The following is a 14,720-nucleotide window of genomic DNA, read 5'->3' on the forward strand; positions in this document are numbered from 1 at the left end:
ATTCTGTGTTGTTGTTGGTGGAGCTCTTTACTACACATCCACCTGATCCGCCATCTTGTTTGTTCAACCTGACATATGTTTTTTAAGCTTTCAGACTCGATCTGAGAATTTAATGTGGTAATTTTTGTTAAATTGATGGAAAATGACAATCTTGTTCATTCATTGCTCAAAATAGCATTTCAGCTTCTATCCTGAGGTTCAGCACAGTCAGTGATGGGATAATATGCCTGTGAGTCCTGGTGTGGCACTGTAGGACAAGCACTGGACTGTTAAGTGCAAGGTCAGTTGTTCAAACTACCAGTTGGCTTTTTGAAAACCTTACACAGGGTCGCCATGAGTCAGAACCAACTTGACGGCATTTAACCAGTAAATCCAGTTAATATGATTATTATTGTAATTTACATACTAACCATTAATGCCAAAGATGGGGAAGTTGAAGAATTTTGCCACCTTCTACAGTCTGAAATTGATCACATATGCAGTCAAGATGTATTGATGATATTACTGGTGATTGGGATGCAAAAGTTGGCAATGAAGAAAAATCAGCAGTTGTAAAGTATAACCTTGGTGATAGAAATGATAAAGATTGCATGATAGAAGTTTACAAGACCATCAACTCATTCATTGGAGATACCTGTTTTCAGCAACATAAATATTAACTATATACTTCACATGATGGAGACACACAAGACTCAAATTGACTACATCTGTGGAAAGATAATGGTGTGGTTATGTGCCGTGGAGTCTCTTCAGATTCACAGCAACCCTATATAGGGTTTCCAATGCTGTAAATCTTTACGGGAGCAGAAAGCTTCATCTTTCTTCTGCAGAACGAGTGGTAGTTTCAAACTGCTGACTGTGTGATTAGCAGCCTGACATAACCACTACGCTATCAGATCTCCTTGTTCCATGGAGGGAATTGCAATCATTGAGATGAAGCAAAGTGTATTATTTGTTGAATGTAAAACTGATAATCTTGTCTGTAAACCTTCACTCAATTCATAATAAAGAGTAAAAAAAAAGAAGGTGGAAAGAATGCACAGGTTATAGTACCCAAAATACTTAGTCCGCATTCAGCCATTTCATATCAAGAACCTATGGCACTGGAAGAAGTCCTTCAAGCTGCATTGATGGCACTGGCAAAAAACAAGGCTCCGGAAAGTAACAGAATACCATTTTAAAGTTTCAGCAAATTAATGCAGTACTGAAGGTATTCACTCATCTATGTCAAGAAATTTGGAAGACTTGGCCATCTGACTGGAAGAGATCCTACCTGTGCCTGTTCCAAAGAAAGGTGATCTAACAAACTACGGAAATGATCAACAATATCATTGATATCACGCACAAGAGAAATTTTGCTTACTATAAAAACAGAGCAGCAGTTCATTGTCAAAGAACTGCCAGAAACTCAATCCAGAACCAAAAGAGGACATGAAATGAGAGATATCCTAGCTGAAAGAGAATGCTAAAGCCATGTTTACTTGTGTTTTATTGATTATGCAAAGGCATTCATTCAACTGTAGATCATAGCAAACTATAGAGAACATGGAAAAGGATGGGAATTCCTGTCAATAAAACAGCAGGCAGTCCTTGGAACAGAACAAGGGATATTGAATGGTTTAAAGTCAGGAAAGGTGTGCATCAGGGTTATATCCTTTCATCATACTTATTCAGTCTGTACGCTGAGCAAATAATCCAAAAAGCTGGACTATATGAAGAAGAAAGTGGTATCAGGATTAGAGGAAGGCTCCTTAACAACTTGTGATATACAGATGACATGGACTTACTTGCTAAAAGTGAAAAGTACTTGAGTCACTTGCTGATGCTCAAAGAATACAGCTTTCAGTATGAATTACTTATCAACAGAGAAAACGGAACCTTCACAGGTAGACCAGTAAACAGCTTCTTGATAAGTGGAGAAAATAATGAATTTTCAAAGATTTCCTTTTACTTGAATCTAGCGGTTACGAATCAGGCTGCGAACCGCAAGGTCAGCAGTTTGAAACTACGAGCTGTTCTGTGGGAGAAAGTTGAGGCTTTCTGCTCCCTTAAACATTTTACAGCCTCGGAAACCCTGTACAGGGTCACTATGGGTCGGAACTGACTCCACAGCACACAAGAACAGTCAATACTCTTGGAAGCAGCAGTCAGTAAATCAAGCGACATATATATACTGCATTAGACAAACTTGCTGCAAAAGAACTCTTCTTTAAAGCAGGAGTGGGGAATCTTTTTTCTGCCCAGGCCATTTGGTTATTTATAACATCACTTAATACAAATTTGTGTTGCCATGAAAAAAGTTGCTAGATTTATTGACTTTTGAGTCCTGCCTTCAGTTGCCTTGGCAGGACCAAACTTCATGATTTCAAGGATTTATACTGCCTGCAGGCCATACCTAACCCACTCCTGCTTTAAAATGTTAAACAACCCCACTGCCTCATATGCATGCAAAAACTGGACAGTACTGAATATACCATAGATTGTCTAAAGAACAAACACAAAAATATCCTCAAGTCTCCTTAAATCCTAGCAAGGTTGTTAAGTGCTGTTGAGTCTGTTCCAACTCCTTAGACGTTAGAATGGCAAGACTTGTCTCATATATTTTGGAGATGTCATTAGGAGGACCCAGTCCCTGGAGGACATCATACTTGGTTAAGTACATGGTCAGCAAAAAAGAGAAAGAGCCTTAATGAGATGGATTGACAAAGTGCCTGCACAGATGGGCTCAAATATAGGGACAATTGTCAGGATGGCACAGGACCAGTTAGGGTTTCATTCTGCTGTACAAAGAGTTGCTATGAGTTGGCATCAACTTGGCAGCACCTAACAGCAACAACAATATCAAAAAGGTAAAGACTCCTCAGGGAAAAAGATGGTGTCTTTCTACCAATACTGAACATTTTTATCAAAGATTCCATCAAAAAATCCCGATCAAGACCATAATGTCACTAGCCCTGCTGTGTCCACCTGTTTTCTCTGCTCCACGCTTGTTGTCCCCACTTCTGCCACCACGATGATGTGCGGAGGAGGGCTCTCCACCTCACAGCCTGCCACCCCTGAGATCCAGGAGATCGCCGACAAGGTAAAGGCCCAGCTTGAAGAGAAAGAAAACATGTGTTTAAGGCTGTGTCCTTCAAGAAGCAGGTGGTCGCTTGATTAATCTACTTTATCAAGGTTCATGTGGGCGATGAAAAATTCACACACCTTAAAAGTATTTGAGAGTCTCCCTTACGAAAACAAGTTTCTGACCTTGTCCAACTACGAGACCAACAAGGCCAAGCATGACAAGCTATCCTATTTTTAATTCATAGTTTTGAGTAGGGTCCTTGGTCCAAATAACCAATATACAAAAACGATTCTGTTGTCTATGAGTGTGTCCCCAGAACCAGAAAAGAAACATGTCCACATTTTGCCACTTGGAGCAGGAGGGGGTGTCACAACCTCTCTTGTGTCTCTGTTCTTAAATTGTTGTATCTCAGTGAATAATCAATCCTAATTAATAACCTTAACTAAATTACTTTCAAAAAAAAGGCTAAATATCGTCTTTAAATAGAGATATATTTTTTAAAGTCTTTAAATTAAAAAACAAAAATCCTGATCAAAAGGGAGAAAATCCAAAACAGAATTTCAAATCCTCATGAACATCAGAATTCCTGGTGCTAGGGAAACTGAATGAACTCCTGAAACTATTGCTCTCAGGTAATCTTTAAATAGTAAACCAAAAATAGCCACAAGTCTCCTTAAATCCTAGCAAGGTTGTTAAGTGCTGTTTAGTCTGTTCCAACTCATAGCAACTCTGTGTAGGGTTTGTTTCCAAGGAGCTTCTGGTGAGTTTCAGTGGCCAACCATAAGGTTCAAACCGACTTGTGGTCCAGTGTTTATCTTACAGTGCCACACTAGGACTTCAAGCAGGAGTTCAATCTAACTATTAAAGAATGTCTGCCTTGAGCATTACATTTTTTAAGATTTGTCTGTATGGAATCTAATTAACAATCGCAATTAGAAGGATAGGAAATTTGGGAGGTAGTATGTTTATGATGGAGGAATGGTGTGGCACTGTGGGTTGATGCACCAGACTGCAGAGTCTTTTGAACTGCAAGGTAGGTGGTTCAAGCTCACCAGCCGCTCTTCCAAAACCCTATACAGGGCCACTATGGGTCGGAACTGACTCAACAGCATTTAACAACAACAACATGTTTATGATAGCGGAGAAGAAACACCTTGGAAAATGAGTATGGGAATGGTTGCACAACTTAGATAGACTTCAGGAGCAGTAAGTTTATGTTAATGAGAGAGACCAAACGAAAAACGAGGGTGAGGATTACTTAAAGAAAGTAATCCGTGTCACTGAATTGAACATGTTGTTGTAGTTAAGTACCGTGGAGTCGGTTCCGACTCATAGTGACCCTGCACAGGGTTTCCAAGGCTATAAATCTTTACGGGAGCAGAACTCCTCATCTTTCACCCGCGGAACGGCTGGTAGTTTCGAACTGCCGGCAACCTCGAGGTTAGCACACGCTAACCAGAGCTCCTTTGAACATATAGGCATTGTTGAATTGCTGTATGTTCTGCTGTGCATATTCTCAACAACAATAAAAGTAAAGTAAACTGTATTTTTCAAAGAGGATTAAGGAGCCCTGGTAGTAGTCCTGTGCTCAGCTGCTTACGTAAAGGTTGACATTGACAGTTGAAAACCATCCAGCAGCTTCATGTATAAAAAGACCTCCCAGCCTAGTCCCATAAAGATGACCGCTTGGAAAACTGTTAAAGGGTCACTATGAGTCAGAATCAACTCTGTGGCAGTGGATTTGTTGGGGTTTTTGTTGTTGTGGTTTGGTATCCTGTATTTCTAACCACCATCTCCATCTGTGTCTGTCTGTCAGTCTCTCCAGTGCGCTAATGTCATCATTCAGGCGTTAGACTTACTGTAGTCTACAGTCTGTCACCATGATAGCCCACCTCTCGTTGTCTCTCATAACTTACTTTTTACTCTGTCCTGCTTAAATGAGAAGTTTTCAAAATCCGTGCCTTACATATACCCTAACTCTTCTCCTCCTCTCTTGTTTGGTTATACAAGCTTGGAGAAACCACAACACAGACGTGGCTGACTCTATTTCACTCTGAATCAGTGTCCATCAGTTCACAGTCATTCTTTAGCAGCCATCTTTTATTTCCATAGACCATTCACTGGACTTCTCTAAGTGACCCTTCTATCCCTTCTCTTTTCTCAGACTCCTCCTGGTATCTGAGAAGTCTACTTTTTAACTCTACTTTCATCCTCAATTATTTCATAGTTTTCTAGTTTCCACTGTACCTGGTAATGTCAATTCGGGAGTCTTTTGGGAGTTTGGGTGTAAATCAGGTTACTTCTTGCCTTTCTCTACTGCCTTCTTAGGTTGCAGCTTTCTCACTTCTCTACTCACCCCTGCACATACATTCACATTTTCCTGCCCTTGGATCCTTACAGAGAAGCTGTTTTTTCTCCCATCTTAAAAGCAAATAAAAATACTACGCTCTTAACTGTTTATCCTCTCTTTTTGTCTGCGACCCCATTTCTGTACTTTACAGCAGAATTCCTTGAAGAAATTGTCTATACCACTTGCGTAATCTGTTTTGAACCCACTTTTTTTTTTTTTTTTTTAGGGTTTTTTATTCCTATAAATAAGAAAGATTCTGGTGTGGCACTGCAGGATAAGAGCTGGACTGTTAACAGTAGGTCAGCAGTTCAAACTCAACCAACAGCTCCCTGGAAAACTCTATAGAGGGTCACCATGAGTCAGAATAGACTTGACGGCATTGAAACAAGAGCATAGATAAGAAAATGTTCTCATGAAGTCTTGTATATTGCTAAGTCTAATTAATGGTCAGTTCTTATCCTGTTTGACCAGCAGTATATAGTATAATTGGTCTGTTCTCATTGAAGCACTTCTGCTTTGTCCTTTTACTGATTTCTTTGCTTTTCCTGGTCTCCTTTGCTGATTCCTTAACTCCTTAACCTCCTGATGTTGGCAAGCTCCAGGACTCAATTCCTCCTCTCTTCCTCTTTTTAAATGTTTACTTATCTTATTACCTATAATGCTTTCCTGATGAACTCAAGTGTCAGATAATACATTTCTGTTCTTAAAAATCACCCACTTTGTGGTGTTGTGTTACAGCATCTGATTGAATGGCAACTCTGTTCTTCAGTTGATCAGACAAAAAAACCTTGGAGTTATCCTTAATTTCTCTGTTTCTCTCATATCCCATATCTGATCTGAACTTACCAGCTCTACCTTTAAAATATATCCAGGATTTGCTCTCCTACCATTCTCTCTCACCAAGCTTTTCAAAGATGCTCAGGGTTTCTTTTTATTATTATTCTAAAGTCATTGCTTCATTGTCTTCTAACATCCTGGTATTGCTGATGCCAATCTGATTCCCAGTCACTTTTCTCTCTGAAAGTGTTTGAATTCTCTTTTCTTTGAATTCAGAAATATTGCCACATTGATGTGCTTTTTTTCCCCCTCTGTGGATCTTTTTTTCCCCCCTCTGTGGATCTTATTAGTCTGAAGACTCAATTCTCTTTAACCTAATAAATTTAGTGATTTTCTTGTTCTCTAATTAGCTTCTGTCTTATTTTCTGTTCCTTTCCCTTCCTTTTTTTTTTCTTCTGGAATATGCATTATATCTGCCCCTTGGTTTTATAATTTGGAGGAGGTAAAAACATATAACCAACTACAAGGAAAAGTACCCATCCAAAAGCAATTTAAAGTATTGAGATTAAATTTAGACTGCCAGGTGAAAATAGCAAATTGGACATCCCTTTACTCTTCCTTCCTGTTGATAAGCCCATAGAAAGAACAAAAGAGGAAAAAAATTTTTTTTTTTTAAAGACAAAGTATCAAGGACACAACAACAAATTTTGGGAGCTGGAACACAAATGGATAAGTTTAAATGATATCTTAGCAGAAGTGAGAAAGCTGCAACCTAAGAAGGCTGTAGAGAAAGGTAAGAAGTAACCTGATTTACACCCAAACTCCCAAAAGACTCCCAAATTGACATCACCAGATACAGTGGAAACTAGAAAACTATGAAATAATTGAGCATGAAAGTAGAGTTAAAATCTGGAGAACTGCCTGAAAATTTGTTTTAAGCAGTGTTCAGATCTCTAAGTCTTCTTTAGCACTTCATGTAACTGGATTGCTCCCCCCTTTCCAACCATGGTTAAAGCTCTCTGGAGAGGGTAAAACAGAAAGGTTCTAGAAGACCTTGTGCATAGTGGAGATCGGAGATACAACTAGAGGCAGCATTCAATGAACATATGCATTCACTGAATGGTCAGACATCCATGTTAAAAAAGTACTTAGTGTGATTTGAGGAGGAAAGTTTTTAATATAGAGATAAGGTGTAAAGAGGATTCCAAAGAATACAGCAACAGTAGATATATGGACCAGCCACTTCTTGCGAGCACACAAGGAAGAAACAAATGGATGAGGACTAAGGCTGAGATTCAGATCTCATTGAAGACAGTGTGCGTGGGCCTTCATGGGTGACAAAAGTTTGCTGAGATGATGCATGTTGGAACTGACAAAGCAGGAGGCCACTATCTAGGGTATGGTGAGACTCACTAGGAAGCTGCCTCTTGGGGTACTGTTGAAATTCATTAGGAAGCTACTCTTTGTTATGTTGGTAAAATTTGCTAATTAATCTATTCCTGTCCTAAAGTGATGGGTTTCTTTTTTTCTTTTTTTCTCTTCTTACTTTCCTTTCTCTTTTCCTCCCCTTTTTCCCTTCCTTCCTTCCTTCACTCAGTCATTCATTCTACAGGAACTGTTTAGCCACTGGAGGTAGGAGAGCTTCAGCTAGGGTGTTCCTTATCTTTTCCTTTATCACATCTGTGTTCTTGTCAGTATCCACCAAAGTGGAAGGTGTTTTTGTTTTTATGCTATTGAGTCAGTTCCAATTCATAGTGACCCTCTACATCAAAATGAAGCACTGTTGCTATGTTTGAGCTCATTGTTGGAGGATACCAGTGAAAATTTCTTTGGGGGAAAGATGCTGAGAAAAAATGGTCTCTATGTTTGGGCTAACTTGCTGTTTCTAGCTAATGCTTTTTTTTAACTTCATGGTATAAGCCAGACCTTTTCCTGAATTAGGAATATTTTAACTTCCTATTATTTTCTTCTGTTTTGGGGAAGGATGTTATTCTGTAAGCTTACGTCTGTCTTTCCCCTTTCCTGGAAGTTTCATAAGTACTTATAAAGACATTTGGAATAAGGAAATATGACAATTAAACTGAAATAACATCCTTAATCTGGCTCTGGACCTATTTTGCAGGGGGGGAAAAAAAAAAGCATACATCCTGTAGGACACGCTTTAAAATAGGTAGCAGATGATCCCTCAAGTTTCCTTACTTGTAACTTGTATATGGATGTGGACATTTCCAGGGGTCTCCTAAGGCAGTGAACTGGAAACTAGAGTGCTCAGAAACTCTTGAGAAATAATTGGCTTAAAATATGGTAGATTTCTGGCTCCTGTCCTTAGAAAGTCAGATTTCAGTGGGGTTAAATCCCAGAAATTTGTAGCCATCTTATGCTGATGCAGGTGGTCCACAGCCTGCACCCTGAGTAGCACCATTTTAGGTGTTGATGTTGTCGGATTAACTGTGAGGTAGGTTCCTTGTTGTTTTTTGGTTTTGTTTTTGTTAACTGGAACATTATAAGGAATCCTAGTGGTGTTATAGAATGAGCACTGGACTGCTCCCATAAAGATTTCACAGTCTCAGAAACCCTATACCTATATACAGTTTCTATGAGTCAGTATCAGCTCAGTGGTAGTGGGTTTGGTTTTAGTTGGAGCAGTATAGGGTGTGTGGTAGGGCTGCATAGCTGACAGCTACTTGATTCAGACCTATGGCTCACCAAAATCAATGTCCTTTCTGTCCTGAACCTCAGTCTTTCAAGGAGAGTCCATGCTGCTGTCCTCTTCCTCACCCCCCAACCCTCCCCTAAATGTGACATAGAGTACCAGTTTTCTATTTTGCTGAAAGAGAACATTAAAAATAAATCAACAATAAAAATCAGAAATGGAGTATGTGACTAATTGCCTCCATGAACAACTGCCTTCTTTGCAATAAGACCAGAAAAACTAGATGGTGTCTAGCTACCATTACTAATGTTTTGATCAAAGGTTTTTTAGAAGAACCTGACCAAAGGAAGAAAATGCAGAAAAGAATTTCAAATCTTGTGGACTCCAGACTTTCTGGAACCTATGTAACTATTACCCTGAGATGATCTTTAAATTTTAAATTAAACACATTCCCTGAAGTCCTAAACCAAGGTACTAACTAGTTCTGTTTAACTAGTTAAGAGTGTCTGCTTTGAGCATTGTATTTTTTCAAGAACTGTCTATAGGAGTCCTGGTGTGGCGCTGTGGGTTAATGCGCCAGACTGCAAAGCTGTTTGAACTGCAAGGTTGGCAGTTCAAGTTCACCAGCCGCTCCTCGAAAACCCTATACAGGGTTGCTATGGGTCAGAACTGACTCGACGGTACTTGACAACAACAACATAGGGAAACAGGAGTCCTGGTGTGGTGCTGTAAGTTAATGCACTGGACCGCAAGGTTGGGTTGAACTGCAAGGTCAGTGGTTCAAACTCACCAGTTGCTCCTTGGAAACCCTATGCAGGGTCGCTATGAGTTGGAACCAACTTGATGGCACTTAACAACAACAACATATGGGGATCAAATTGACAACAACAGCTCCAAAAATAAGAACCTTAAGGGATAGTAAGTACCACAACATGAGGAAAGAGGGAAAGTGAGAATAGTTGCACAGCTCAAAGAATGTGATTTTTGCCACTGAGTGTCCATATGGGAATAGTTGAATTGGGATGTGTTCTGCTATGTATGGACTTCTGGTGTGGCACCATAGGATCAGCACTCTACTGCAAACCACAAGGTTGGTGGTTCAAACCCACCAACTACTCCTTGGAAACCCTTTATAGGGTCACGATGATGTGACAGCATGTAACAATTTAACAACTGCTGTGTCTATTCTCAGTGCTAACAAAAATAACTTACTTAAAGACATTATTAACACCCCTCCCACCATATCATTAAAAAACTTGAAAAATAAAAATACAGGAAGAATTGTTAAGTGCAGTCAACTTGGTTCTGACTCATAGTGACCCTGTTAGGGTTTCCAAAGAATGGCTGGTGGGTAGTTAGTCCAGTGCTTATCCTACAGAGCCCCACTTCATAATCCTTATTGCTGTTGTCGCTAAGTGCCATCAAGTGTAGGGTTTCCGAGAGTGGCTGGTGAGTTTGAACCACCAATTTAGTGGTTCAAAACAACCTTGCAGTCCAGTGCTTATCCTATAATGTCACACCAGGACATTTAGCTTGAGGTGTAGGCTTCACTTTTATAATCCATTGTCTTTTTTTTTTTTTTAATGTATTATTGTGAATTATGTGATAGTTTACATGGGAGAACATTAGTTTTACATTCATCCTATAGTATATCAATCATTTCATTGCTATGGTTACAATCCTCTCCCCGGTCATCAGCACACATCCGTTGTCTTTTTTTGTAAGCTGCAGATCATTGACTACTTTATCATGAAACTGATTTAAGAACTGCTGTTTAATACTCAAAATAATACTTATTAAGAGGCACTATGTGAATATAATGAATACACAATCTCTTTTTTTCTCTTATTTTATCGCCAGTTCGGTCCTTTGGTACAGAAGATAGACCCACAGATCGTCCAATTCCACCTCGAGATGAAGTCTTTGAATACATTATATTCCGTGGAAGCGATATTAAAGACCTCACTGTTTGTGAGCCACCAAAACCACAATGTTCTTTGCCTCAAGACCCAGCTATTGTTCAGGTAAAAATCTGTCTTGGTGTGTAAGTAAACTAAGCACATTGACTCGTCTTGGCGTTTGCCTCTCCCAAGTTTTTTTGTTTGTTTCCCAGTTCTCTCAATTGAATGTTCATCTAGCTAACCATTTCAAACTATAAAATCACCTAGGTTTTTCCCATTTAAATCATCAGTTGGGACTAAATAAGATTTTTTAAATAGCTTAGGAACTTGTCTTTATTGTAAAATACTTACATATTTCAACAGTGGTTAAACAACTAACATTTAGACTATCAGGCACTGTTCGAGGCACTTGTGCTTTTGAGTGTGTATAGAGTTAGTTTTATACTTTGTTGAGACTATACCCAGCAGAGCATACATCAAGTTCAGCAATTTCTACATGTACAATTCAATGCACGAATTACATACTTTGAACTGTGCAAGCATTCTTGCTGTCTTTATCCAGGTTTTTCCTTCTCATTAACATAAACCCACTGCCCCATAAGGTTGCTGTTTTTCAAGTTGCTCTTGTCCATTTAAGAAGCTCTGCTAGTGTAGTGGTTACAAGCCTGCTAACCTCAAGGTCAACTGTTCGAAACTACCAGCTTTTCCATGGGAATAGCCTTGAAAACCGTATACAGGGTCACTATGAGTCAGAACTGACTCCATAGCACACAACCACCACCAACCATCATTGTCAGTTTGTGGTGCTGCAGGATAATGTACTAGACCACAAGGTCATATTGAGCCTCAAAATTGGTGGTTCAAACTCACCATCCGCTCCTCAGAAACCTATATAGGGTTGCTATAAGTCAGAACTGACGATGACACTTAACAACAATATTGTCAATTTGAGCTCATGGAGCTTTAAAAAAACTAACACAATACTTAAGGAAAACACTCTTTGCTAAGTAAGCTGAATTATTGTTTGCTGTTAAAAAGATTTCAGGGGAATACCTAAATGGGGCTACAACGTGCCCAGTGAAGGAGGCTTTCTGTGGAGCCTTTGCATTACATAAGATCATAGGTGGAATCTTGAACCCCATCCAGAATCTTCTGAGGTAGGAAATTTCCACTTGAAAGGACAGGCAGACCAGCCTGGAGTGGCTACTTCTTGGAAGAAAGACTGACAGGAAAAATACAAAAAAATAATGGCAGTCTGACTGACTATTACAAGAACAAGCTAAGTTGCTTGTCTAGGAGACATCAAGGAAAGTGGTCGGGTCCCCTCAGGGCAAACCCCCTTCCAAGACTAAGACTCAAAGGGAATACATGAGCAGACATTCACTCTGACTGGTGACCACGTTGGTCACCGATAAGGGGAAGTGAGGGAAAAACAGCAATGAAGCAGCAAGTTAAGCCCTACCACGTTCAATAGACTCCTGTGAACCCGGTTGGAGACCTGGCTGGCCAGCAGTGTGTGTGGCAAGACCTGGGAACTCTTAGGCCCAGAGTCAGTTGACATAGCCACAGAGAACTAGAGTGGAGAGTGAAGCATCCAGCTGATATGAAGGGAGGGCCTATGCACAAGAACACCCACACTTGCAGATAATACCCACTTGACCTGGCATCGGTGGCTAGATGATCAGAACTCAACTAGAAGAAGAAAGAAGAGTAAAAAAAAGAGTAATCTGATACAAATTGATGAACTTGACCTACACCTATGGATGCAGTAGCTCAAAAGAGGGAACATATCTTTACAGAGAGGATCATTCCCACCCCCTCAATACACAGGGTAGACAGGGATGGGCAACTTGGACTTTGGCTACCCAAAATGGGGGTGCTACAAAGGCAAGAAGTGACTGGCTTACCAGCTTTCAAGAGGGAGCCTAGATCCAGAGGGCGTGAAGGAAAGTAGACTCTCCACTGAGTAGTATCCAATCTGTCTTGGCATGGCTGAAGAAAGGAGATGGGTGTAACACTCATGTGGTACAATAGTAATAATTGCTGTCACGACGGACTGTGAGGGTTGGAAATGTAAAGGTAGACATTTTGTAACAAAAGGAGGGGAGTGATTGACTTTGCAGTCCAGGAGCGGAGATCCCTGGAACCATCAAGGGAGAAGAGCAGAGTGCAAGACCCTACCCAGAGAAGCAATGACACCAGAGATGGAGGCAGAGACGATGACGTGGAGAGATGGAACGGCTGGGGACTGTAGACCCAGAGAGGGAGAGGGGCTGTGTGTTGACGATTGGGGGGCAGGCTAAAGACTATCTCAGGACAGTAGTTCTGGAGGTTTATCCAGCGTAGTGTGGCACTAAGGATAAGCACTGGACTGCAAGATCTCCTTGAACCACAAGATCCGCAATTCAAATCCACCAGACGCTCCTTGGAACCGCGTAGCAGGGTCCTGTGAGTTGGAAACAAATTGACAGCACTAATAACAACAGCATCCAGCTTCCATGACTGTAGACTGTCTGGAGGCGAGGAAACTTTTCAATTCTGTTCTGTATTTTATCCCTTTTTGTTAGAATTTTTCAAGAGAATCTTGATCAAAATGTTCAGTAATGGTAGCCACGCACCATTTTTCTATTCTCATAGAAAAAGAAACAGCTGTTCATGGAGACAATTAATCACACATTCCATATCCTCCTCCTATTCCTGACTCCTCCCTCTTTTGTTTGACTAATTGCTGTGCCTTGAATGGCTGCTTGCATGCTTTGAAGACCTCAGGCTGTGCAATGGAACTAGGAGGTAGAACAGAAACACTGAACATGTTATTGGGCCAATTAGCTGGGATGTCCCAGGAAACCAATCCTTTAAGTCTTCAAACCAAAGAACCAAATCACATGAGGTGTTTGGTTGTATTCAAGCTGCCTCAATAGCTAGTTGGGTTTGGTTTGGTTTTTTTAATTGTGTTTATCACACAACTTTTTGGAGATTTACAACTTATTGACAGCAATTACTTGACTCTACTGGAGTCCTGGTATGGCGCTGTGGGCTAATGTGTCAGACTGCAAAGTCGTTTGAACTGCAAGGTCAGTGGTTCAAGCTCACCAGATGCTCCTTGGAAACCCTATACAAGGTCGCTATGGGTCGGAATTGACTTGACGGCACTTAACAACAATAACTATACTCTTACATATTTAAATCAAGCCTCAAAGTGCTCTGTGAGCTTCATCTACCATAATTATCATTTCAGAGAAGTTGAAGTAGAGCTAGAATTTGAACCCAGGCAGTTTAGGTTCATTACCCACAATTTGTACTAATTTGTTATATTTAGACATGGTTCATATTACAAATCTGGGTAATAATGGATGCTCATAAGCAAGATTATTAGTTTTAATAAGAGGGGGAAAATGCTAAATCATATTAGTTATTGTTGCTAAGTGCTATTGAGTCAGTTACAACTCATAGGGACCCTGTATAGGGTTTCCGAGTATATTACATAATATGAGCAGGTTTCAAAAAGTTCATGGAATGACCCTAGCACCAGAAGACCTAGGTGGTGCCTGGCTAACACTGCCAACTATTTTGAAAGGAATCACATTAGAAGGTCCAGGACAAAGTGGAAGAAAATAAGGAACAAAGCTCAAAATCATAATAAAAAAGACCAGCTATACTGATAAGACTAGTGAAACCCTAAGACTGTATATGGCCTGTGGTCACCCTTCAGATCTGGTACTGAACTCATCCCTTTGGCTCAGGTGTCAGGTATAGAAGTGGGACCGTAGCATTGGTGAGGTACACATACCATAGAATGGTCAGCTATTCGAGATCAAATGGGGAAGCATTTACCTAAGGAAACAATTCAGAAGAGTTGGGAAAGGAAGAATGGAAACCGGAAACTCAGGGAGGAAGTGGGGTAATGATGTTATATTGAGGGAATTGCAGTCATTGAGATGAAATAAAGTCTATGATTTATTGAATGTAAAA

At 40.2% G+C, this 14,720-nt stretch overlaps 1 protein-coding gene across 2 annotated transcripts in view; it reads left to right on the plus strand.

Moving 5' to 3' along the window:
- Positions 1-14,720, plus strand: part of LSM14A (LSM14A, SCD6 homolog A (S. cerevisiae)) — a 53,120-nt gene that overhangs the window by 12,045 nt on the left and 26,355 nt on the right. For both annotated transcript variants that reach the window (XM_006867316.1, XM_006867317.1), the window contains exon 2: positions 10,708-10,871. In XM_006867316.1, coding sequence (XP_006867378.1) covers positions 10,708-10,871 — 164 coding nt within the window. The remainder of the gene's footprint in view (positions 1-10,707; positions 10,872-14,720) is intronic.

Source organism: Chrysochloris asiatica, unplaced genomic scaffold, assembly GCF_000296735.1.
Source record: "Chrysochloris asiatica unplaced genomic scaffold, ChrAsi1.0 scaffold00104, whole genome shotgun sequence".
Classification (NCBI taxonomy): Eukaryota; Metazoa; Chordata; class Mammalia; order Afrosoricida; family Chrysochloridae; genus Chrysochloris; species Chrysochloris asiatica.